Below are 26,644 nucleotides of genomic sequence, written 5' to 3'. Positions count from 1 at the left end.
TGGTGGGTCGAGGTACTGAGTGATAACAGACACTTGAATGTAGCTAAAAGCGCTTTACATGTCAACGCCCCCACCCCCATGACACAGAAGAAACAGGAAGTATAAAAAACTAAAGAAATAAAACAATATTTGAGAAAAACTCCGGCTAAAATAAACATGAACAAGCATAAAAGAGCAGTTAGTTAAAAGCCGAGGTAAGTCTCAGGAAGTCTGACGGGAACATCGATTAAATGTGACGGGTTGGATAAATAATGAAATAAATAAAAAGTAGGTTAGAACACAAGATAAAAAGACAAATTAAATAGGCGGGAGCTTGTTTTCCGAAATGTCAGCGTTCCTGGCGGTCCCTGAGCTCCTCCGGCAGGCTGTTCCCCATTTGGGGGCCATCAAAGGGAAGAGATGAAAGGCCGTGTGGCAGGATCAGAGGGTCCACGGGGTCTGAAGGGTCCATGAGGGCTCTCTGGGCCTCAGCACCGACGACCCAAACGGGCATCCAGAGGGCCCGTGTCACCGCCTCCACCGGACTCGACGTTTGACCTTGTATGACCCCGTCCTCCAGAGCTGGAGAAAGTGGAAGCGGAGACGTCATGCCTGAAGACGGCTGAACTTTATTGGAGGAAACGGCTGCGGAACCAACAACATTTGAAAATAACACTTGTTTCTCGAGAAACTTCCTCATATGGGTCATCACACCTCAGCAGCAGCACTTCCCTCTGCACCTTAAAATACTCCGCTTGGCTCTTCTAACCTAATTTCTTCTCACAAACCCACTGAAGAGATTTGTTACATGAGATATCGTTCCAGTTTGCTTCCCAGGTTGTGTCAGCGATGTACAACTGTGCACAGTCCTCTTCGCCCCATGCTGGGTTGTTGTTCCCATTGTCCGGCTGAGTTTCATGCCAGTACCTGTAGAGCAGGAGGAAAGTGACGTTTCAAGGTTTCAGCTCTCATTTTATAGGAAATACTGATGTGGGTCTCCCTCTGTGGGTGCTAGCATGTTTTCCACACCAGCCAGGAACTGATAGATACCCTTTGGTCAGCGGGTTGTCGTCGGCCCATTTCCAGGTTCCCTCCGTTTCCACGTCGTTCAGGCCGATCCACGTGTCTTTCTTGACGTTTTTGGAGAGGAATTTCTGTTTAAGGTAACAGAAAACCATCAGGATTCTCTGCACGCTCGCTAAGAAACGCACCCTGACACGCCGGCGAGGGGGAACAAACGCCACCGACCTGCTCTTCAGAAGTGTCAACGACCACCAGATCCGCTCCCACCTGTCGGCAGTTCTGCCTCGAAGCCTCCCAGGACTTGAGCTCGCAGGAGAAGAAGTAGCAGAAGTTGTTGAACAACGTCCAGCCGATCCGGCAGCTTTTCTCTGCGAGACAGATGAAAGAAACCCAGATGTGACTCCAGATGTTCGTTAGCAGAAAACCCGCTTTTATTGAGATTTAATGCTACTGTGGTAAATTTCTTCTGATGGTCGTCGAGAGGTGCTGATGAGGAAGGAATCTTCGCAGACACCGAGCTGTGGCTGCAGTTTGCCCGAGGGAGGTTTCGTGGTCCAAATGGTGAAGACCTCCGAAGTGCTCACTTCGATAGCCCCTTCTTATATGGTTAAGTAAACACATTCTTCTCTGACCTCATAACACAGTATAGCAAAACAAATGGCCTAGAGTCCAGTTATTTACAAAGAGGAAAGTAGGAGTTTAGCCTCATGGAGCACGTTAGAAGATCAATCGGGAGCCGGAGCACATCCTCGTTAGACGTTGCTTATACAGGAAAAAAAACGGGACATCTATCACAAGCTGATGACAAAAGAGCAGGAAACATATGGAACAGGTGTGAGATGGCGCTAAGCTAGCTGAAGAATAAGTTGAGGTCTTACAGAAGTCCAGGCCTGCAGAGAATAGATACACAGGCTTCAGATACTACAGCACGTAAAGAACAAAACCTTCCTTCAGTGAAAGGAGGGGAAGGACTGAAGCTAAAGAGTGCTCAGATGACTAAAGCTTTGTTGATTTACTCGTAAATCAACACTTTTTTCCCTCCTCTCTCCCTTCTCAGGAGCGGTCCTCCCCATCTCGAGGTTTCTCCGTATAAAACCCTCGTCATACAGGAGCTCGGGAAGCTTCCCCACACGTTGTGGCGACGGTGCAGACGGATAGAGGACACACACTCACGCAGCCTGTCCAGCTCCTCCGTCCTGTTGGCCAGGCTGGCGTTCAGCAGGGCTCTCTCCTCAGACACCTGAAGAAGCTCGCCAGCACAGGTGAGGAGGCGCTCAGACAGGTTGGTTCTGGTGGCGGCGAGTTTGGTAGTCAAGAGGTGAACTGAGAGCAGAGAGCAGAGCGCACACACACACACACACACACACACACTTATTGAAGGTGCTGTAACAGGGCGGGGACGTTGTTAAACCACAGATTCACAACAGCCAGGACACTACAAGAACAGCAAAACCACCATTTTACAGAAAAAGACGTTGGACTGAAACAGAATTTAGCTGAAGTGACCTTTTGGTTTCATTAAAACGACTTTGACCTGTGTCATCCGTGAACTTTCCTTTCCTTTTTTAAAAATAATTATCCGTTCAGCAGTAAAGAAGCACCTCGATGCCTCCTGCTGGCTGGTTGCAGCGCCACACTGAGAACCTCCCCCGAGAACTGTTCTGCTTACGTCCAAAAAGTTTGCTGAATTTAGTTTTTAAGGTAAAAGCCTGTGAAAGCGGACGGGAACCAGACTCACGGAGGACGCCGACGACCACCAGTCCGGTCAGCAGAGCCAGACTCAGCAGGCCCAGACAGGGAAGAAGGTACCAGCTCAGGCTGCTCTCGGAGCTCCGGGAGCCTGAAGGCAGACAAGATCAGAGGAAAGACAACAGTGGTTCAGGCCTCCGTCAGGCTGCCCCGGCTCACCTTGGCGGGGCGCCTGAGGGTCCGGCTGCACCGATTTGAGATCATCGATGTTGCTGTAAATCTCTTCCATGTCTGAGTGGCTGCTTCACCTCTGAACAGCTGCACGACAGCATCTGAGGAAGTCGTCGACTTGAAATACCACAGAAACACCCACCATCACGTGAAGTTGTGAAGGAGGTGCTGCAGCCTCTCTCACAGTCTAAAAACTCAGTGGTCAAATGTTCAGGAAGAGACGTGAGAACCAGTGTTGGAGAACATGGCCGCTTTAATCAAGCCAGATTGAAGCTTCGCAGAGATGAACAATCCCAGAGGAGAAAACAACAACGCTCACAGAAATATTTTCAACTTATTCTTTAGGCGCAGCGACAAAAATGATGATAAATGAAGAGCTGGGTAATAAAACACGTGAGGAGGCTAAAAAACATCCTTGGATACAAGCTGAGTCATTATTTTAAAAGATTTGCCAAAGCTGCTTATAAACCATGTGTAAAATAAGGTTAAAAAAGTAAAACAGGTGGGATAAAAGTGTTGATGCTTTACTGGGAACGACGCCATGGACCTCGGAACTCTGCAAACTTGTGGATTTAGATGGAAACAATGCTTTTTAAATCTTATAATGCCAGGATTTAAAATTCACGCCGATATATTTAAAAACCAAACGGTGCCATGTTGCTCTGGACCACCAGGGGGAGGCAGAGATACTTTGGCTCCAGATATTTGGAGTAGTAGATGATTACCAAGAAATGACGCAAGCGAGGGTTTTATGTTTAAAGAGTCGATCAGAACCATGACTCTGGTGTACTGGTGTCCTCCTGCTGCCTCAGGAGGCCAGTAAAGGGACTGGGCTCAGACGCAGTTCCAGCTTGTTGAGAGGGGAGGAATGGTGGGTGACGTCGAAGCCCAGCAGCTGACGGGTGGACGACTCCCAGCTCCGACCAAACTCCAGGCGGCTGCAGATGCGGGGATACTGCCGGTCAGCCCAGCAAACCCAGTCCACCGCTCTCTTCACCTGCTTCCAGCGCGCGCTCCTGCAACAAGAAGTCACATGGTACAAAGGGGCGTTAGCTCCGAAGGCTCACGGCGCCGCTGTGTTCCAGTTTTCATTCTGACCTGTGCCGAGAGGAGTCGACCAGGGAGAAGAGGGTCCGGAGCAGCGTGCCCTCTTCCAGCTTCTCCACCCTCATCATCTGCAGAACCAGGAGAGTCGCCACGAGCCTCAGGATGTCAGCACGGGCCCTCGACCCTGCAGGACACACAGCACACGGGGGCGGTTTCAACACCACTGGGCGGAACCAAAGTACCACCATCAAAGTACCAGCAGAGTCCAGCGGTTCTCACCCAGGGAATCGATGCCTTTGCTCTTCAGGAACACGTTGGCAAAAAGGTCAGCGTTGAAATTTAGGAGTGTTCCCAGTTCGGGGGTTAATTCCCAGTAGCCATCCTGCAGCCCAGAGAGCGTGGAGGCATCAGGAACAACGAAGGAAAGAAACAGCCGGCTTTCGCTTTTAAAGTGGATACTACTCCCCCAGCCCAGTCTCCTCTGCTGCTACCCCCGCCACTGTCTGTGCCTGCAACCCATTGTTGCAGCGCTGGCTAATGACGCAGTGGAATATTATTAGTAAATCTAATCTGTTCACGCAGGACAATTATCGATTCAGTATTGATTGTTATGATACACTACTACTGGCTAACGGAGTGGACGCTAACGGAGTGGACGCTGCTGGAGTGGATTTATGGGCAAACTCAACATGATCTAAACTGGAATTTGGTCCCGCACTGGATGCTTGTCCTGTTCGACTGGTTCGGATCCTTTATGGAAATATTGCGTACAAGTAGAGTAAGTGCGGAGTTTCGGAAGGAACGGGCTTCGGTCTGCGGGAGATCCGCAAAATAAAGCAACCGAGCGCATACGGAGCGACCGAAGGCGTCGACAACACCGACAGCGTTGTCAATTGATTATAAATATCACTTTAAATAGAAGTCTGACTTTTATCACCAAAAGGAAAGAAGTGATTTGACTGGTGAAACACTTGTTTACAACGCGAGAAGCTCCGATTGCGACCATTAAAGTCCTCCCCTGAAAACAAAAGTGACTGTAAAATGTTCCGGAATCCTTTCAGACAATAGTTACAGGCCCGTTTCGTTTTAATTATTAATTATTCACGTTTTATAAATTGTTACATTTATTGACAAAATCAGCTACTCTCAGTACCAGTCAACTTTGTGGAAGTTTATTCATCTGAACATCATCTGTGGATCCTCTGACAGCTCTGCAAGCCAAGTCGAAGACAGAGTGCGTCATTACCAGTTGGTGTTTGACAACTCACTGGAGCCCTAGCGTCCATGGCCCCACCTTTTTCTTCATCCGGCTGTGCCAACTGTGCCTACCTTGCTGGAAAGATCCAGGAGCTTGAGCAAAGAATCTCCACCCTGTATCAGATCCAGGAAGCTGAGAGATTCATTGACACCATCGTTTTCAAAGAACCCCATCCTGAATCCATTGATGCATCTGATCCCAACATCTCTGCTCGTAACACCACTGCCGCCTCCACCTCTCCTCCGGCTGTTCATCCACTCATCTCCCCCGATGCCTCCTCTACGAAGCACGCGGCAGGACCCAGGGGTAATCTCAAGCCTCGGGCTAGCTCCACTCCATCTCAACAGGAGCAATGGTCCCAGATCGGCGCCCGCACTGGGAAAACAAAGCATCCACCACAGGCTTCTCTTTTCCACCTTCACCTGGAGAACAAGTTCACCCCTCTTGACCATTATGATTCCCCCGTTCTACCCGCACTGTCCCGGACTCTGTCCATCCGGCTATCTGATGGGACCGGCTGCTTTCTGTCGTCTTCGTCCCGTCCACCTCCTCCCGCCCCTGTGCCCGACCACCCCATCCCGGGGCCCCTCCAGAGGCACTCCTTGTCATCCAATACACCTGCACCGCAGCTATCCTGTGCCCCTTCTGACTCGCCTCCGCGTCCACTCTTCCCTCCTACGACCTTAATCATTGGCGACTCCATTGTGAGAAACATCGGCTTTTTCAATGCTACCACACGCTGTTTCCCTGGTGCCAGGGTCCTCGACATTTTACTACTTCTCCCCACTCTCCTGAAAACTCTGCCGGCTTCGATCAAGAGAATCATGGTCCATGTTGGGACAAATGACACATTCCTCCGCCAGTCCGAGCTCACGAAGGATTATTTTACAAAACTTCTGAACCTCCTGAAAACCTGCGGACTGTCTCCCTTCATCAGCGGCCCCCTCCCTACTCTTGGCCGTGGGTATGGCCGTTTCAGCCGAGTCCTCAGCCTGCACACCTGGCTTCACTCTGCCTGCCAAGCCCATAACATTGCCTTCGTGGACAATTTCGACCTGTTCTGGAATCGTCCGTGCTTTTTTAAATCGGACGGAATTCATCCAAACCACACTGGTAGCCGCATGCTAGCGGCTAATCTGCAAGACACCGTCCATTCCTCCCCTTATGCCTGACTACTTGCCTCCCCATCTCACTCAAACCCCTCTCCCTCCATGATCCACCCACTGTCAATGACCCCTCCCCAGAGCTCCCCCCGCTGGCAGATTATCCAACTGTCTCCCTCAGCCACTGGTCTCTCCAAGATTAGCTCTCCTCCCATAATAAACCACAGGAGCAACCAACTGTTCCCGATTCCCGTCCTCATAACCAACAGACACGGCTCTGGCAGAAACACCTCCCGGGCTATCAATCACTCTGTTTTAGCCAGCCCATCTGTCCAGGCTCTGACTCACACCAAACTTGATGACACTTCTGTCAGCTTAACATCCGCTCACTCACGAACAAGGAACACCTCATCCATGATCTCCTAACTGACCGCAACTTCGACTTTCTTTGTATTACGGAAACCTGGCAACAACCAAATGACTTCTCCTCACTCAACGACTCCACCCCACCGGACTATACATATTTGTCCCACCCCCGCTCCCACGGCCGTGGTGGTGGTATCGCAGTGATTCACCACCAGAAGTGGAAGATCCTTCCGCTGTCTTTGCTTCCATCATCCTCATTTGAACATTTGGCACTTACACTCTCTGGACCCACTCCCACCGTCATTGCCACTATTTACCGCCCCCCCAAGCCCCACAGCGACTTCCTAAATGACTTTGCCGTCTTGCTCACCCATCTGTGTACACTATCTCCAAACATAATAATACTAGGGGACTTCAATATCCACATGGACAACACCAATCTGCCTCTCACCAGAGACTTCTTATCATGCCTCGAGAGCTTTGGACTGCATAATTTCATCAACTTCCCAACGCACACTAAAGGACACACTCTGGACCTTCTCTGCTGCTCTGGTCTCATCCCCCTCTACTGCACTGCTGATGATCTCCATGTCAGTGACCATTTCCTCATCTCTTTCAGTACTGCACTCCGCCACTTCAGAGTTAAGTCACCACGCTTTATCTCATTCCGCAATCTGAAAAACATCAACATTGACACCCTTAGTTCCCACATTAATGATATTACCATCCCAGGCTGTTTCACTACCACCGACGAAATCACATCCCACTACAATACTAGTTTAAAGAACATCCTCAACTCCCTCGCCCCAGCCAAAACACGCTCTGTTTCGTTCTCCACAACTGCCCCCTGGTTTACCTTGCATCTCCGCTCCATGAAAACCAAAGGCCGTCAACTGGAAAGGCTTTATAAGAAAACTGGACTCCTGATCCACAAGGAAATGTACATTGCCCACATCCACCAATACAAAGACGCAATTCACCAAGCCAAGACAAAATACTACTCTGCCCAGATCTCCTCCAACAAAGGAAACACCAGATCTCTTTTCACACTTCTCAACAAAACTATCCAGCCACTTGACTCCCTACCTTCACACCTGTATTCAACTGACACATGTAACTCCCTAATGCAGTTCTTCAAGGAAAAAATTCGAAACATTCACCATCACCTAGACACAGGCACACTTTCCGCTCTCCAACCCGGACCTCCTCCCAGCCCACCAACTAATCTGCCTCACCGTCATCAATTCTCCAATTTTCTTCTCCCTCAAAATCTTGACATCGATGCTCTTATCCGGAAATCCAAACCCTCAACATGTCAACTGGATCCCCTACCCACCAATCTGGTCAAATCTTGCCTCCCTGCTGTGCTCCCCCTCATTTCTGCCATCATTAAATCGTCACTTTCGACTGGAACTGTTCCCTCATCCCTCAAAACGGCAGCCATCACCCCAATCCTGAAAAAACCAGGCTCAGACCCCAATAATTACAACAATCTCCGTCCCATTTCCAATCTACCTTTCATTTCCAAAATCCTCGAAAAAGTAGTCGCCTCTCAACTACACACCCACCTAGTACATAACTCCCTTTATGACCCGTTCCAATCTGGTTTCCGCCCCCGCCACAGCACTGAAACTGCTCTCATAAAAATAACCAACGACCTTCTCACTGCAGCTGACTCTGGTTCACTTTCCATCCTTATCCTCCTTGACCTTACTGCAGCATTCGACACCATCTCCCACCCCATTCTACTCCGTAGACTCTCCTCCATCGGTCTTGCCAAGACCCCCCTTCACTGGTTCCATTCGTACCTTTCAGACCGCACACAGTTCATCTAGCTCAAATCATTCAAGTCCGACCTCTCCCCAGTCACTTCAGGCGTGCCACAGGGCTCAGTCCTGGGACCCTTGCTATTCATCATCTATCTTCTTCCCCTTGGTGCCATCTTCCGCAAATTCAACATCCAATATCACTGTTATGCAGACGACACTCAACTGTACCTCTCAAGCTCACCTAACTCCTCACTTCCACCCTCCTCCCTCCCCACCTGCTTAGCTGAAATCAAAGCCTGGTTTTTGTCCAACTTCCTTAAATTAAACAGTGATAAAACTGAAGTGCTCCTCGTAGGGACGAAATCATCCCTCTCTAAAGTTCCCAGTTTCTCCATTCCCATTGACACCTCCTTGGTCTCCCCCTCCCCTCAAGTTAAGAGTTTGGGCGTCATCCTTGACAGCACTCTCTCATTTAAATCCCACATCAGCCATACTACTCGGGCCGCCTATTTCCACCTCCGACAAATAAATCGACTTCGTCCCTCCCTCTCCCCCAGCACCACCTCCATCCTCGTCCATAGTCTTGTCACCTCACGTTTAGATTACTGCAACTCCCTCCTCTTCGGTCTCCCTCAAAAATCTCTCCACAAGCTACAACTGGTCCATAATTCAGCTGCCCGCATCATCACCAAAACCCCATCTTCCCACCACATCTCCCCCATCCTACAACAACTCCACTGGCTTCCCATCACTTTCCGGATCCAGTACAAAATCCTTCTACTCACCTTCAGAGCCATCCATAAACTTGCCCCTCCTTACCTGTCTGACCTCCTCCACATTGCCATTCCAACACGCCCCCTCAGATCCTCCTCCTCCCTCAACCTCACTGTGCCCCCTGTCTACCTCAGGACCATGGGGGCCAGAGCTTTCAGTCGCTCTGCTCCTCACCTTTGGAACTCCTTACCACCAGACATTCGAAATATCGACTCTCTCCCCGTATTTAAATCAAACCTCAAAACACACCTTTTTCGTCTGGCTTACTCACTGCACCACCCTTAATTGTTTTCTTTGTTTAGGTTTATGATTATATGTTGCTTTGTTGATTTTATGTATTTATGCATGTTTCACCTACTATTTTCTTTTTGTTGTAACTGGTGCTATTACAACTGTTATTGAACTCTTAACTGTGAAGCTGACCTATGATTTTAAATTGTAAATAGTGTTGCATAGTTGTACTGTAAAGTGTCCTTGGGTGTCTTGAAAGGCGCTTTGAAATAAAATCTATTATTATTATTATTATTACTCGGGTTTTTCATACCAAATGCTGCATCTGGAAGATCTTTACCCAGTCCACCACCCCCTCAGACACCCCCCCAGACCTGAAATGATGGCGTCTGTCAATGTCAGCTTTTCTTACACTTATAAACACGAGCGGCTGTTTGGGAACTCACCGAATGGCTCGATCACATGGGAACGGCTGAGCTCTGAACCTTTTCTTGGCAGCGTGGAGCGTGTGTCGGGTAGCAGAGGAACCTTCCAGTCTGTGATCTCGTAAAGGCTCACCAGGGCATTTATGCTTGAGCAGAGGTGCTGCAGAAGAATCCTCAGAGGTCATACGTTCATAAGAATAGAACATGGCCTGTTGTTGTTCCATCCTTATTAGTGATCCTCTTTTCCTCCTCCCAAATGGTTGACCTCCAGATCTCAGCAGAGGAGGAGGAGGAGGAGGAGAGGAAACTGCGCATGCTCTCAAACTGCCTAGTATGACATCAACATCAGCAACAGGAGGAAGAGGAGCACCACGGAATGGAGCAGCAGCAACAGGAGGGGGAGGTGGAGGGGGTGCAAAATTAAAAAGAGCACCGGGAACAGGAGCAAGAGGAGCATCAACAGGAGGAAGAGCACCAGCATGAGGAGGAAGAGGAGGAGCACGGAATGGAGAAGAAGCAGGAGGGGGAGGAGGAGCACCACGGAATGGAGGAGCAGCAGGAGGAGGGGGAGGAGGAGCAACAGGAGGAAGAGCACCAGTAAGTAACCCAGTAAACATCGTCACGCACAGCGGTTTTTACCGCGGTGGCGCGACGAGGTCCGAAAGGACCCGTGCAGACCTGAGACCGCAGGCGAAGAGGCGGCTGTGCTGCACGCCGTCCCTGAGCAGCTGCAGGGTCAGAAAGGACAGTTGCTTAGAGTGTTCAGATTTAAAATCGCCAGGAAGGCACTGGTGGCGATGGCTCCATGCAAAATCCTCCATTGGAGGTCACCAGTCCTCTTCTTGAGAGGGGGCTTGTAGAGAGTCCTCCACTGAGGACTCTGTCCCCCCAGCCTGTCCTTCCATACTGTCACCTCTCTGTTTTTCAGTTTGTCTTTGTTGAGTGCCTTCACAATGTTGGCGTATGAAATCCTCCTGTCCATGCTGTGAAGGGATCCTGAGCCACAGCCATCCAGGAGAGGACCCCCGAGGTCCAGGAGGTCCGGGTGCAGGTGGAGTTCAGGGAAATCGTCCGTGGGGTCAGTCTCAGCCTCTCCTCTCCCGTGAAGGAGGAGGAGACCCTTCTCCTTTGTCGACAGTCTGTGTTTCCAGAGGCCCAAGCTCCTCTGGATCAGTCGGACCGACCGGACCCCCAGCGCCGAGCTCACAGCCTGTGCATTGGTTAGCTCTGGTCCCGCTGCCGCCACCAGCTGCTCCAGTGTCACCATCCTCATTCGGATCAGGGCCTCCTTCAGCCCAGGGGTGGCACTGCTGCAGACGTCCAGTCTGCCACCACAGACTAACAGCTCCTTTAAAAGCCAGTGCAGAGAGTCACCCCCACCCCAGTTGCCGACAGCAATGGCTTCGCTCTGTCCCCAGTTTACCCTCGCCGCCGACACCATGGAAAACCTGTCCGTTATGCGATTTAAAATGTTGATGTCCTGCTGATCTCTAGTAAAAACAATGACATCGTCAGCATAAGCAGATAAAACCAAGTTTCCAGTAAAACCCGATAAAACCAAACCCTGAACATTTGCACGTATTTTGATCAGGAGGGGTTCCACGGATAGCGCATAGAGCATCCCCGACAGGGCGCAGCCCTGACGGACACCTCTATGCACCCTAAAGGGAGCACACAAGCCACCGTTGAACTTCAGGACACTCTCAATGTCACGATACAAGACCTTGATCGTGGCTATCAGACCAGCGCTGAACCCAAACCTCTCCATGGTTCTCCACAGAAAGCTGTGTTCAACACGGTCGAAGGCCTTTCTTGGTCTAAGGAAAGGAGACCAACCTGCGTTCCCAATGAACTGGAGACTTCCAAAACGTCCCGAATGAGGTGGATGTTATCCACCATTGACCTGCCGGGCACACAGTACGTCTGGTCCCGGTGGATGACGTGTTCCATGGCCTCCCTCAGCCGGGTGGCCAAGGCTTTGGAGAGGATTTTGTAGTCCGAGCAGAGCAGGGAAACGGGGCGCCAGTTCTTGATGTCCTGCAGGTTCCCCTTCTTTGGTAGGAGGGCAATTACTGCCGTCCTGCAGGACAGCGGCAGGGAGCCAGAGTGAAGACTTTCATTGAGGACGTCCAGGAGGTCTTGCCCCACGATGCTCCAGAATGCCTTGTAGAAGTCCACCCCCAGTCCGTCGATGCCCGGAGCCTTCAGGCTCTGCATGCTCTGAAGAGCAGCATACACCTCCGGGACAGACAGGGGGCGTTCCAGCTGACCACTGGCCTCTTCTGGCACCTGGGGCAGTCCAGAGCAGTATTCCTCGAACAGTTCATTGTTCTCCTTATACTCACTCCTGAACAATGAGGAGTAAAAGTCCACCGCCCTCCTCCGGATCTGCTCCGGCTCCATCAGCTCCAGTCCTTCCTCCGATAGTAGGGAGTGGATGACCCTGCTCTGCCCACGCTTCCTCTCCAGGCCAAAGAAGAATGTCGAGGGGGTATCCATCTCTGCGATGTCTTGGATCCGGGACCGCACTAGCGCACCTTGTACCTTAGTGTCTAGCAGGTTGGCCAAGGCCATCTTTTTGGTCTTGAGGGCCTCCCTCGAGCCAGGAGGCGCCCGTTGAGGGGGAGGTAATGTTGGGATTTCTTGTTTGTGTCTGTCTTTGGCCTGCAGGGTGTGGTGTTGAGCACAATTGGGTGCAGCTGGCACTGCAGGCGGGCGCACCTGTAGGCAATTTACATCTTGCTGCCTATTTAAGCAGGTTGTGCCTGCCTGTCAGGGCCGGGGGTGTCTGTTCGTTTAGGGAGTGTGTTTGTTGGTCTTGTGTGGGAGCTTGTTTGGTCCAGGGTGACTGCTTTGTCGCCAGTGTCTCGGGGCACGTTCATGTGGGGAGCGTGTCGCGCCGGACTCCAGAGTCCTCACCGGTCCAGGGGGACTGCAGCGTTTTGAGGACTCACCGGTGTTCCGAGTTCCCAGCAGTCCAGGGGGACTGCGTGTGGTGTGTGGACTCGCCGATGGACCTGGGACGGGCGGACGCTGCCTCCCAATCCCCCTGCGGTCCAGGAGGACTGCTTCTGTTGTCAATGCTCCTGTTCCAGTGTTCCTGTCGTCCTGGAGGGCCGCTCCTGTTCCTGTTCCATGTCTCCTGGAGGACCGCTCCTGCCCCCTTGCAGTCTAGGAGGACTGCCTCTGCCCTCAGTGTCTCGGGGCACGTTCATGTGGGGAGCATGTCGCGCCGGACCTCTCGAGTCCTCGCCGGTCCGGGGGGACTGCTGCGTGTCGAGGACTCACCGGTGTTCCGAGTTCCCGGCAGTCCAGGGGGACTGCATCTGGTTTGGGGACTCGCCGATGGACCTGGGACGGGCGGACGCTGCCTCCCGATCCCCCTGCGGTCCAGGAGGACTGTTTTCTGTCATTAGTGTGTGCTCCCCTTCCCTGTAAATAAAGCCTTTGACCTCCCCACCACGGTGTCCTGGCCTGCGTTCGGGTCCGCTACCACCATGTATCGTAACAGAACACCCCGGCCAGTGTGGACCCGGCGGGTCAGGATGGTGGAGCTAAGGACACAACCCCTCCCTTCCCCTCCCCTCGTCGCCTTTGCTGTGCTCACCCTGATGGTCCTTCTTGGGCGCCAGGAGGTGCCCCGTTGAGGGGGAGGTAATGTTGGGATTTCTTGTTTGTGTCTGTCTTTGGCCTGCAGGGTGTGGTGTTGAGCACAATTGGGTGCAGCTGGCACTGCAGGCGGGCACACCTGTAGGCAATTTACATCTTGCTGCCTATTTAAGCAGGTTGTGCCTGCCTGTCAAGGCCGGGGGTGTCTGTTCCTGTAGGGAGTGTGTTTGGTCCAGGGTGACTGCTTTGTCGCCAGTGTCTTGGGGAGCGTGTCGCGCCGGACTCCCGAGTCCTCACCGGTCCAGGGGGACTGCAGCATTTTGAGGACTCACCGGTGTTCCGAGTTCCCAGCAGTCCAGGGGGACTGCGTCTGGTGTGGGGACTCGCCGATGGACCTGGGACGGGCAGACGCTGCCTCCCGATCCCCCTGCGGTCCAGGAGGACTGTTTCTGTTGTCAATGCTCCTGTTCCAGTGTTCCTGTTGTCCTGGAGGGCCGCTCCTGTTCCTGTTCCGTGTCTCCTGGAGGACCGTTCCTGCCCCCTTGCAGTCTAGGAGGACTGCCTCTGCCCTCAGTGTCTCGGGGTTAAGTAAACACATTCTTCTCTGATGACCTCATAACACAGTATAGCAAAACAAATGGCCTAGAGTCCAGTTATTTTCAAAGAGGAAAGTAGGAGTTTAGCCTCATGGAGCACGTTAGAAGATCAATCGGGAGCCGGAGCACATCCTCGTTAGACGTTGCTTATACAGGAAAAAACAGGACATCTATCACAAGCTGATGACAAGACAAAAGAGCAGGAAACATATGGAACAGGTGTGAGATGGCGCTAAGCTAGCTGAAGAATAAGTTGAGGTCTTACAGAAGTCCAGGCCTGCAGAGAATAGATACACAGGCTTCAGATACTACAGCACGTAAATAACAAAACCTTCCTTCAGTGAAAGGAGGGGAAGGACTGAAGCTAAAGAGTGCTCAGATGACTAAAGCTGAAGGTTTTACTCGTAAATCAACACTTTTTTCCCTCCTCTCTCCCTTCTCAGGAGCGGTCCTCCCCATCTCGAGGTTTCTCTGTATAAAACCCTCGTCCTACAGGAGCTCGGGAAGCTTCTCCACACGTTGTGGCGACGGTGCAGACGGATAGAGGACACAGACTCACGCAGCCTGTCCAGCTCCTCCGTCCTGTTGGCCAGGCTGGCGTTCAGCAGGGCTCTCTCCTCGGACACCTGAAGAAGCTCGCAAGCACAGGTGAGGAGGCGCTCAGACAGGTTGGTTCTGGTGGCAGCGAGTTTGGTAGTCGAGAGGTGAACTGAGAGCAGAGCGGGCGCACGCACACACACACACACACACACACACACACACACACACACACACACACACTTATGGAAGGTGCTGTAACAGGGCACTAAATAATTGGTCCACTATCACCTAAAGCAGCTCTGGGGCCACCTGGAACCACGAGAAGAAGTTCCTATTTTACATATTGTTTAAGAAGAAGCAGCTGGTGCTTCCTGTTGTAGCAACAGCAGAAACGCTGCAGGTCACAGAACAATGACCAACAGTTTACTGAAGGAGTGGAGCTGCCTCAGACGCTTCACAGACGCTGCAGACGCAACAGACGGTTCCTTCTTTGGACCTCAGCAGGTTCCTGGTATCAAAAGGCCTGCTTTGATCTCCTGGCCACACCCTCTCCCTCGCGACAGGAAGATACTACAAAGGATACTGGTGCTGCCATCTACTGGTGGGTCGAGGTACTGAGTGATAACAGACACTTGAATGTAGCTAAAAGCGCTTTATGTCAACCCCCCCCACCCCCATGACACAGAAGAAACAGGAAGTATAAAAAACTAAAGAAATAAAACAATATTTGAGAAAAACTCAGGATAAACATGAACAAGCATAAAAGAGCAGTTAGTTAAAAGCCGAGGTAAGTCTCAGGAAGTCTGACGGGAACATCGATTAAATGTGACGGGTTGGATAAATAATAAAATAAATAAAAAGTAGGTTAAGAACACGAGATAAAAAGACAAATTAAATAGGCGGGAGCTTGTTTTCCGAAATGTCAGCGTTCCTGGCGGTCCCTGAGCTCATCCGGCAGGCTGTTCCCCATTTGGGGGCCATCAAAGGGAAGAGATGAAAGGCCGTGTGGGAGGATCAGAGGGTCCAGGGGGGTTCCGAAGGGTCCAGGAGGGCTCTCTGGGCCTCAGCACCGACGACCCAAACGGGCATCCAGAGGGCCCGTGTCACCGCCTCCACCGGACTCGACGTTTGACCTTGTATGACCCCGTCCTCCAGAGCTGGAGAAGGTGGAGGTGGAGGCGTCATGCCTGAAGACGGCTGAACTTTATTGGGGGAAACAGCTGCGGAACCACCAACATTTGAAAATAACACTTGTTTCTCGAGAAACTTCCTCATATGGGTCATCACACCTCAGCTAAAGAGCAGCAGCACTTCCCTCTGCACCTTAAAATACTCCGCTTGGCTCTTCTAACCTAATTTCTTCTCACAAACCCACTGAAGAGGTTTGTTACATGAGATATCGTTCCAGTTTGCTTCCCAGGTTGTGTCAGCGATGCGCAAGTGTGCACAGTCCTCTTCGCCCAATGTTGGGTCGTTGTTCCCATTGTCCGGCTGTTTTTTATACCAGTACCTGTAGAGCAGGAGGAAAATGACGTTTCAAGGTTTCATCTCTCATTTTATAGGAAATACTGATGTGGGTCTCCCTCTGTGGGTGCTAGCATGTTTTCCACACCAGCCAGGAACTGACAGATACCCTTTGGTCAGCGGGTTGCCGTCGGTCCATTTCCAGGTTCCCTCCGTTTCCACGTCGTTCAGGCCGATCCACGTGTCTTTCTTGACGTTTTTGGAGAGGAATTTCTGTTTAAGGTAACAGAAAACCATCAGGATTCTCTGCACACTCGCTAAGAAACGCACCCTGACACGCCGGCGAGGGGGAACAAACGCCACCGACCTGCTCTTCAGAAGTGTCAACGACCACCAGATCCGCTCCCACCTGTTGGCAGTTCTGCCTCGAAGCCTCCCAGGACGTGAGCTCGCAGGAGAAGAAGTAGCAGAAGTTGTTGAACAACGTCCAGCCAATCCGGCAGCTTTTCTCTGCGAGACAGATGAAAGAAACCCAGATGTGACTCCAGATGTTCGTTAGCAGAAAACCCGCTTTTATTGAGATTTAATGCTACTGTGGTAAATTTCTTCTGATGGTCGTCGAGAGGTGCTGATGAGGAAGGAATCTTCGCAGACACCGAGCTGTGGCTGCAGTTTGCCCGAGGGAGGTTTCGTGGTCCAAATGGTGAAGACCTCCGAAGTGCTCACTTCGATAGCCCCTTCTTATATGGTAAGTAAACACATTCTTCTCTGATGACCTCATAACACAGTATAGCAAAACAAATGGCCTAGAGTCCAGTTATTTACAAAGAGGAAAGTAGGAGTTTAGCCTCATGGAGCACGTTAGAAGAACAATCGGGAGCCGGAGCACATCCTCGTTAGACGTTGCTTATACAGGAAAAAAAACGGGACATCTATCACAAGCTGATGACAAAAGAGCAGGAAACATATGGAACAGGTGTGAGATGGCGCTAAGCTAGCTGAAGAATAAGTTGAGGTCTTACAGAAGTCCAGGCCTGCAGAGAATAGATACACAGGCTTCAGATACTACAGCACGTAAATAACAAAACCTTCCTTCAGTGAAAGGAGGGGAAGGACTGAAGCTAAAGAGTGCTCAGATGACTAAAGCTGAAGGTTTTACTCGTAAATCAACACTTTTTTCCCTCCTCTCTCCCTTCTCAGGAGCGGTCCTCCCCATCTCGAGGTTTCTCCGTATAAAACCCTCGTCATACAGGAGCTCGGGAAGCTTCTCCACAGGTTGTGGCGACTGTGCAGACGGACAGAGGACACACACTCACGCAGCCTGTCCAGCTCCTCCGTCCTGTTGGCCAGGCTGGCGTTCAGCAGGGCTCTCTCCTCGGACACCTGAAGAAGCTCGCCAGCACAGGTGAGGAGGCGCTCAGACAGGTTGGTTCTGGTGGCGGCGAGTTCAGACAGGTTGGTTCTGGTGGCGGCGAGTTCGGTAGTCGAGAGGTGAACTGAGAACAGAGAGCAGAGCGCACACACACACACACACTTATGGAAGGTGCTGTAACAGGGCGGGGACGTTGTTAAACCACAGCAAAACCACCATTTTACAGAAAAAGACGTTGGACTGAAACAGAATTCTAGCTGAAGTGACCTTTTGGTTTCATTAAAACGACTTTGACCTGTGTCATCCGTGAACTTTCCTTTCCTTTTTTTAAATAATTATCCGTTCAGCAGTAAAGAAGCACCTCGATGCCTCCTGCTGGCTGGTTGCAGCATGTGAGAAGAATTATTGTTGTTATTACTATTATCGTTTCAATGCTATAGTAAGTATAGTAAGTAGATTTAGAATGTTTAATCAAAAAGAATGTATGAGTGTTTGAATCAAGTATTGAAGCTGTTATGTACCCAGCACTGGGAGGTATCACGTTCAAGGACACGAGGAAGTCGTAGAGATAGGAGGAGAAGGAATCATGAGGTCAGATTGATACAAATTTTGTGTGCACCAAATAAAAGAGGAGAGCGAGCAGCAGACGGACGGAGTTGAGAGAGGAAGCTTGAACTGCTCGTCAGCTCTCCCTTGCAAGGCCTCCTGTTGTTTGTGTGGTTGATCTGAGTCTAGTGAACGAACAGCGCGGGTGACCAAACATCACCCTCACAAAAATTGGTCCTTCGAGCCGGATCCCAAGACCTGGAGAGGAGCGCCGTGGGACGACCGAACGCCGAAGTCTGTGCACAGCCGGAGTCAAAAGGACGTCTGAAGTGAAAGACCTTTCATCACGAGTTGACGGAAGGCCGGTCTTCGTCCCTCCCAGGGCGACCATCTCCAGTGACGGGAAGAAGGCACTAAAACAACTCAGAGAGAAACCATAGAAGCAACGGAGTGAGTATAAGACACAAAAAGCGCTACACAGAAAATACCGCGGTATTGCCTGCCTGGTCATCGGGAGAGAAGCAGAGGCAAGATACACCCGCCTCCTCGGAGGTAGAAGCTTGGTGTATACTCTCCTGATTAAAAAAGAGGGGTTATAAGGCCACGGCGGAGGGACTGAACTAGATATCCTGTAGGGATTGAGGATTGTTCAGTCGGGAGATCAGGCGTCTCCACTCAAATACATAAAAATTGATGAAATAAAGTGCAAACATGGGCAACCAACATTCCACAAAAGGTGCTGAATTCGAAATCCCAGCATCATGTAAACACATGGAAGACAAATATCCAGGTTCATGCTCATATGTTCAGCTGTGGATGACTAAGTTCGATTGGGATGGTAACTTAGACAGGCCAGGCAATATTACAAAATTAAAAGAAGTTACTATACTAACGGTACTGAAACACAGCAAGTCCTCATGTGCGTTAATGGCAAGAAATGGGGCACTGTTAGAGGAGATTGGATCCCAGTGGATCCAGCCACTCAACAACCATGGCAGCCTGGCAGCCAAGAACTAAATGACAGACTCGACAGACTGTACGAGCGCATGCGAACTGCTTTTACCAGACGAGCTGACTACAGCGCCATTACTGCCACGAGACAAAAGACTGACGAAAGTTTTGAAGACTATAGCATGAGAATGAAAGATGTGTTCCGAAAAAATAGTGGAATTCCGTATGCGGAAGAACCAGAAGGTCCCTACCAACAGCAGTTAAAGCAAGCTATACATGGGGGATCAAAATCAGAGATAAAAACCTGGGTAGAGAGACAGTTAGTTGATTTCGGAACTTGTAACCTAAACCGCTATGAACAACATGCTATGCATGCTGAAAGACAATGCCAAAAAAGTAAGAACCAATCAACAGGCATGTTTTTCAATGCCAACCCTCTCCCAAGCCGAGGCCGCGGACATGGGCGAGGCCGAGGCGGAAGGGGAGGAGGAGGCAACTCCCGTGAAAATGATCAGTGTCATTATTGTAAAAATTATGGACACTGGGAACGTGATTGCAAAAAGAAACAACGTGACCAGAGATATAATAGAGGACAGCAGCAAGGTTCTAATCCACCTCAACAATGACTAGAACCGGAAAAAGATGTCACAAAAATTAAAACAAATCAGGGCACAAAATTTGACCAATTTGAAAAAGAAGACTTAGAAGATGTTTTAGACTTAGAAACCATCTTCCTGTTTGCTGAAGGCAAACCAGAAATACAACTGACCATGTTAGGTAATTCTTTAACATTCTTAGTAGACACGGGTGCAGGTAAATCAGTAATTAGAGATCCAATAGCCCTGACACCAACTTCTACACAGATTTTTGTGAGATCAGCAAATGGTCTTGTAACTAAAGAAAGAATGTCAGTTCCTGTAGATGTTTGTGACCCTGTAAGTGGAATCACACTTAAAGCTCCTTTCGTGATCTCCACCACATGTCCCGTAAACCTGTTAGGAAGAGATCTTATCTCTCAGCTTCAGTTGATGATTCGTACCACAGCCGAAGGGATGTGGTCTGTAGATAGAATGGTTAATCTGTGGGTAAGAGAAGGAGAGATGTGCAGTAAATTTTGGTCACTTGACATTCCTGAAAAGCAGCCCCCTCCATTTTCTGAGCCAATCACTATGATATATGGTAAAGCTCTGTCATACTTACAGCCTGAAGCCCAGCTCCACAATCAAGCTGACCTGCATGTTACCATGCACGTGGAGCGCATAGGTGGATTCTGTAAATCAGACTCACACGGCACATCAAGCTATGCAGAGAAGTTTGCTAAACTCAAAGATCCACGAATGATGTAATTATGCACCTATATGTGTGTGGACAGACAGCTGTCTGCACGGCAGGAAGCCTTTCCACCGAAGCAGCAGCGCTATTCAAAGTGTCAGGTTCTGTACCACATGTTTCTATTGCTAAACCGCTTAAGAAAAGATGGCAAGACTTGGGATGTGATGTAAAACACTGGAGCAGCCTGCCCTATAGGCCTAAGGGTGAGGTTGATTTTAATGATCAGTTCCAGGTGTGGCGCATTCCCCTTAAAACATGGTTGCTGACACATCCAGCAACGCACCTCACAGACCAGAGTTCATGAGAAGAAGACATCTTCCTCACGCAGGAGGAAGATGAGAAGCTGAAAGAGCTTCCCCCTGAATTATGGTCGGAAGGACCTGCGGATGTAGGTCTTATAAAAGGAGCAGAACCTGTAAAAATAATCCCTAAATCAGATTATAGACCATTTCAGAGGCAATATCCCCTTAAGACCGATGCACAGGAGGGTATTGTTCCGATATTTAACTCACTGCTTAAAGCAGGAGTCATCAGAGAGTGTCCTGAGTCTCCTGTAAGTACACCCCTATTTCCAGTAAGGAAGGCACCACCATCTACCGGCTGGCGGATGGTGCAGGACCTGCAAGCTGTAAATGCTGCAGTGGTCCCTAGGTCTCCCTTAGTCGCAGATCCATACACCCTGCTGAATGACTTAAACCCTGAACATCAGTGGTACACGGTGATCGATGTATCCAATGCATTTTTCTCTGTACCAGTACATCCAGACAGCCAGTTTTGGTTTGCATTTACGTTTCAAGGACGGAGGTACACCTGGACAAGGTTACCTCAGGGCTACTGTGAGAGTCCCACAATCTTCTCTCAGGTAATGATGTCATCATTAGCTAAGTTTAAACCTCCGTGTGGAAGTCAAATCCTCGTCTACGTGGATGACATCCTCATGGCGTCAAAAACAGAGGCAGATTGTTGGTCAGACACGCTAGCATTGCTACACTGGCTAGCCACTCAAGGCCATAGATTAAGCAAAAGCAAACTGCAACTGGTGAAGCAGGAAGTGGTTTATCTGGGCCATGTTTTGACACATAATGGTAAAGCTATTCTCAAGTCGAGGAAAACAGCAGTGCTTGAAGCCCCAAAACCAAAAACAAAGAAGCAGATGATGTCATTCTTAGGACTTGTGAATTTTTGCAGATCATGGATCTTAGATTATGCGAAAATAACTGCCCCTTTACAAGCATTGATGTATGATAATCCCTTAGCAATGACTGATGTGTTAACTTGGACCCCTGAAGCTGAAGAAGCATTTAAACACACAAAACAGGCCCTTGTAGGTGCTGGAGTGTTAAAGCTGCCAGACTATCAGAAGCCTTTTGAGCAGGTCGTAGATTGCAAAGGTAATTTTATGACTTCAGTTTTGTTGCAGAAGCACGGAGATAAGAGGCAGCCAGTGGCCTACTACTCCCACAAGCTAGATCCCGTAGTTTGTGCACTCCCACCATGCGTTAAAGCAGTGGTGGCAGCATCTGAGGCAGTAAAAGCCTCCGCAGGAGTGGTGCTATATCATGAGCTAACTTTGCTAGTTCCACATGCAGTGTCAATACTGCTGCTACAAAGTAAGATAGCATTCCTGTCGCCCGCACGTCATCTTTCCTGCATGGCAGTGTTGCTGTCTCAGCCGAATCTGACGATTCGTCGCTGCACGATCTTAAACCCAGCAACGCTGCTACCCACCGCAGAAGAGGGACACCAGCACAACTGCCTGGATGAGGTCTCCATTACGGTCCTGCCGCGACCAGATCTCAGTGATGTCGCGTTGACTACAGGACAGACACTCTTTGTGGATGGATCATCGAGAAAAGATGACTGTGGACGCACTAGAACTGCCTATGCAGTAGTCACAGCAACTGAGGTGGTGGAGGCGAAACCACTTCCCCCCTCCTATTCTGCTCAAGCTGCAGAACTCGTCGCACTCACACGTGCCTGTGAACTAAGCAAGCGGTCATGCATGCAGAACTGTTAAAAAAGTTAATGGCAGCAGTACAGCAGCCACGCAAAATAGCTGTATGTAAATGCACTGCACACACTAACAACACAGACGCAGTCTCACAAGGCAATGCCTTTGCTGACAGAGCCGCAAAGGCTGCAGCAAATAACAACACACTTCTTGATAATGAGGAATCATTTACCTTAGAACCTGCAGATAATGATATTCTAAAAGAAATGCAACAAAGTGCTCCAGAAAAGGAAAAGGCCACGTGGAAGAAGCGAGGAGCCAAACTGGATGACAAAGGACTGTTAACCATAGGAAACAAACCAATCCTTCCCCGGAATATGCATAAATGGGCAGCATTAGTGAGCCATGGGCCATGCCATGTCTCAACAGGAGGGATGGTACAGATGGTTAATGAACATTATTACACTATAGGATTTCATACCTACTAATTTTTGTTCACAATGTGCTATTTGTGTAAAACACAGCCCACAGGGAGCCCTTAAGGCCCCTGCAGGTATTACACCATTGCCAAATCATCCATTTCACACAGTTTTTCTAGATTTTATTCAGCTAACACCATGTGAAGGTAAACAATATTGTCTAGTAGTGTTAGATGGATTTACTAGGTGGGTAGAAATTTTCCCCACAGCAAAAGCAGATGCACTGACAGTAGCAAAAGTTTTATGTAGAGAGATCATTCCCAGGTTTGGCATCCCGAAGGTCATCTGGAGCGACAATGGAAGCCATTTTGTAAATGAGATAGTGAAAACTGTAGGAGTAACTTTGGACATTGATTTGAAGAATCACTGCGCATACCACCCTCAGAGTGCAGGGTTGGTTGAAAGAGTCAACGGTACTATTAAGAACAGACTGAAGAAGTGTATGGACGAGACAGGAAAGAACTGGATGTTTTGTCTCGACCTGGTGAAATTATGGATGCACATAACACCACACAAGAAAACAGGCATCACACCCTTTGAAGCATTATATGGGCGGCCTTATTGCCTACCATACTTTGCAACAACAAATGAGCTAAAACATGTTGAAGAAACAATAGCAGATTATCTGAAAAAAGTGTTACTTAACCGAAGTGTGAATACTGTAAATGTTCTGCCTAGTCCTGTGTCTTCCACAGATTCCACCCCCCAGGAACCCATTCAACCGGGCGACTACGTGTGGGTGAAGAAGTTTGTGCGGAAGAGGTGGAACACGCCTAGATGGGAAGGTCCTTATCAAGTACAGCTGACCACAAAGACTGCAGTTCGAGTGGACGGGAAACTGTCGTGGATACACCTTTCCCATTGTAAGAAACAGAAAATTCTTCCAGGTGAAGGCGAGGGAGCAGTGGCGGACTCTCCGTAAACGGCTGACGGCCTGTATAGGTCCAGCAACGGCTGAACCCCGTCGGAACCTGTGAAGAGGATCTAAAAGGAAATGAAGTTGTTCTTCCTAATTGTGGTGAGTGCTGTGACGGCAGGACTCGTGAGTTTTGGTCTTTGGAACTTCCGACAGGAGGGAGGTAATCAGGGACAGAAAGATGCTCTGAGACAGGATGAGAGCTACGCGCGCGCTAAACGCACCGTAGTTAGCCACTTAGAACATTCGTGGTTAGAACAAAATCCAGAGTCCTCACACACTTACGGTTTGAATACATGGTGGCGCTATGCTAATTTCACAGCTCGGACACAGAATCATTCTCGTTGTTACGTTTGTTCTATGCTACCAGTTTCTGTGCATACACCGCAAGTAACTGCTGAACCAATGACAGGGAGTGTAGGACAGTGCTTTGTCCATATAGGGCTAAGCCGTGACACGAACTTCACACTCAAGTTGTTGGACGGAACGTGGTTCACTCGCAGCAACTGCACCCAAGAGCCACTACGGACAATGGCAGGGAAAGCCAATAGATTCAGATTCCCTGTGCTAGGTGCAATAAATCACACATGCTGCTATGCACGGAGTGGTGGTAGAGATTTGGGGTCGTTACACAAGGATGTCTGTAAAGTTGTTTATACGTCATGCACACTGGGAGTCAGTCGTGATGTGAAGTTTAACACTTCAACTGATCGGTATTATCGGAAAATGTGTCTACAGCAAAAGAAAAGTTCCGAACAGTGTGAACAGGAGTGTATTGATGACCCCCGGCACTTATGAGGTTTATTTACCTTAGATGAAGCAACACAGAGGTGTCCAGAAGGTTATAACTGTACATGTAACTATCCCGCTTTCGCGCCAGGAGACAGGCACGCAATTAGTGGATAAGGGATGGTGGTTATGTGGACACAATGCGTATGCAGACCTACCAGCAAACTGGTCAGGAGTGTGTGCTCCAGTACATCTCAAGGATCACACAGTCATAATTTATGCTGCTAATGCTAGATCTGCACCACAGTTGCTCTCACAGGAGTCAAGGAAGAAATGACAGCGCTAAGACTGATGACCACGCAGAATAGGATGGCCTTAGATCTCATAACGGCCCCCCAGGGAGGAGTGTGTGCAATGGTAGGAGATTACTGTTGTACGTTCATCCCAGAGAATGATGCGGACGGTCACCTGATAGATAGCGCATTGAAAAATTTAACTAAACTACAGAGAGCTATGATTGATGATGGTAGCCCCCACCAGAGTGGCTTACAGGGATGTTGTCAAGGTGGAGGGAACTGTTGTTCAAGATAGGAATGATGATAGGGATAGTGCTGCTAGTATTAGCCATACTAGCTTGCTGTGTAGTACCTCTTGTTCGGGGTTGCATTGGCCGGCTCGTGGGATCAGCTGTTACTAGTACTTTGCTGCAGGTGGAAGAACGATCTCTACTGGACAACGATGAAGAGGAATCAGAAGAAGAATGGACAAATGTGACACAAGATGTAAATGAAATGTTTAAGATGTCTTAAGCTGTACACATGTTGAACTCTGAGTGTAAGAAATGTGTTTCTAGGAAAATGACGTAATGCATTTAAATTTCATGAAATGAAATGATGTAATACTGACAATGAGAATCTAGACGCATTTAATGATAAACAGGAGGGAAATGTGAGAAGAATTATTGTTGTTATTACTATTATCGTTTCAATGCTATAGTAAGTATAGTAAGTAGATTTAGAATGTTTAATCAAAAAGAATGTATGAGTGTTTGAATCAAGTATTGTAGCTGTTATGTACCCAGCACTGGGAGGTATCATGTTCAAGGACACGAGGAAGTCGTAGAGATAGGAGGAGAAGGAATCATGAGGTCAGATTGATACAAATTTTGTGTGCACCAAATAAAAGAGGAGAGCGAGCAGCAGACGGACGGAGTTGAGAGAGGAAGCTTGAACTGCTCGTCAGCTCTCCCTTGCAAGGCCTCCTGTTGTTTGTGTGGTTGATCTGAGTCTAGTAAACGAACAGCGCGGGTGACCAAACATCACCCTCACAAGCGCCACACTGAGAACCTCCCCCAAAAACTGTTCTGCCAAAAAGTTTGGTGAATTTAGTTTTTAAGGTAAAAGCCTGTGAAAGCGGACGGGAACCAGACTCACGGAGGACGCCGACGACCACCAGTCCGGTCAGCAGAGCCAGACTCAGCAGGCCCAGACACGGAAGAAGGTACCAGCTCAGGCTGCTCTCGGAGCTCCGGGAGCCTGAAGGCAGACAAGATCAGAGGAAAGACAACAGTGGTTCAGGCCTCCGTCAGGCTGCCCCGGCTCACCTTGGCGGGGCGCAGGAGGGTCCGGCTGCACCGATTTGAGATAGTCGATGTTTCCGTAAAACTCTTCCATGGCTGAGCGGCTGCTTCACCTCTGAACAGCTGCACGACAGCATCTGAGGAAGTCGTCGACTTGAAATACCACAGAAACACCCACCATCGACCACCCACGTGAAGTTGTGAAGGAGGCGCTGCAGCCTCTCTCACAGTCTAAAACCTCAGTGGTCAAATGTTCAGGAAGAGACGTGAGAACCAGTGTTGGAGAACATGGCCGCTTTAATCAAGTCAGAATGAAGCTTCGCAGAGATGAACAATCCCAGAGGAGAAAACAACAACGCTCACAGAAATATTTTCAACTTATTCTTTAGGCGCAGCGACAAAAATGATGATAAATGAAGAGCTGGGTAATAAAACATGTGAGGAGGCTAAAAAACATCCTTGGATACAAGCCGAGTCATTATTTTAAAAGATTTGCCAAAGCTGCTTATAAACCATGTGTAAAATAAGGTTAAAAAAGTAAAACAGGTGGGATAAAAGTGTTGATGCTTTACTGGGAACGACGCCATGGACCTCGGAACTCTGCAAACTTGTGGATTTAGATGGAAACAATGCTTTTTAAATCTTATAATGCCAGGATTTAAAGTTCACGCCGATATATTTAAAA

At 49.4% G+C, this 26,644-nt stretch overlaps 2 protein-coding genes across 3 annotated transcripts; both read right to left on the bottom strand.

Annotated features, from left to right (window-relative positions):
* Positions 1-63: 63 nt before the first annotated feature.
* On the bottom strand, positions 64-10,223 carry LOC105417811 (CD209 antigen-like protein E). 2 transcript variants are annotated; one of them, XM_029834581.1, is made up of 8 exons: positions 9,784-9,822; positions 4,249-4,351; positions 2,911-3,039; positions 2,741-2,842; positions 2,176-2,325; positions 1,228-1,370; positions 1,030-1,133; positions 64-906 (listed from the first exon to the last, which is right to left on the bottom strand). In XM_029834581.1, the coding sequence occupies exons 3-8, from the start codon at positions 2,978-2,980 to the stop codon at positions 744-746; spliced, it is 732 nt and encodes a 243-aa protein (XP_029690441.1). In that variant the 5' UTR covers positions 2,981-3,039; positions 4,249-4,351; positions 9,784-9,822; the 3' UTR covers positions 64-743. The 2 variants fall into 2 exon arrangements, with proteins under 2 accessions (XP_029690441.1, XP_029690446.1); XM_029834586.1 differs by lacking the exons at positions 64-906; positions 1,030-1,133; positions 1,228-1,370; ... (1 more) ...; positions 2,741-2,842; positions 2,911-3,039 and adding exons at positions 3,156-3,938; positions 4,021-4,153; positions 9,917-10,223 and having other exon boundaries at positions 9,784-9,844.
* A 5,043-nt stretch (positions 10,224-15,266) lies between these two features.
* LOC105419585 (CD209 antigen-like protein E) lies at positions 15,267-26,131 on the bottom strand. Its single transcript, XM_029834580.1, has 6 exons — positions 25,984-26,131; positions 25,814-25,915; positions 17,421-17,600; positions 16,472-16,614; positions 16,274-16,377; positions 15,267-16,150 (listed from the first exon to the last, which is right to left on the bottom strand). Exons 1-6 carry the CDS (start codon positions 26,051-26,053, stop codon positions 15,988-15,990), a joined length of 762 nt encoding a protein of 253 aa, XP_029690440.1. The 5' UTR covers positions 26,054-26,131; the 3' UTR covers positions 15,267-15,987.
* Between the last annotated feature and the right edge of the window lie 513 nt (positions 26,132-26,644).

The sequence above is a fragment of the Takifugu rubripes genome, chromosome 1 (assembly GCF_901000725.2).
Source record: "Takifugu rubripes chromosome 1, fTakRub1.2, whole genome shotgun sequence".
NCBI lineage: Eukaryota > Metazoa > Chordata > Actinopteri > Tetraodontiformes > Tetraodontidae > Takifugu > Takifugu rubripes.
The sequence above is the reverse complement of the archived record's forward strand: the minus strand, read 5'-3'. Positions and strand labels throughout refer to the sequence as shown.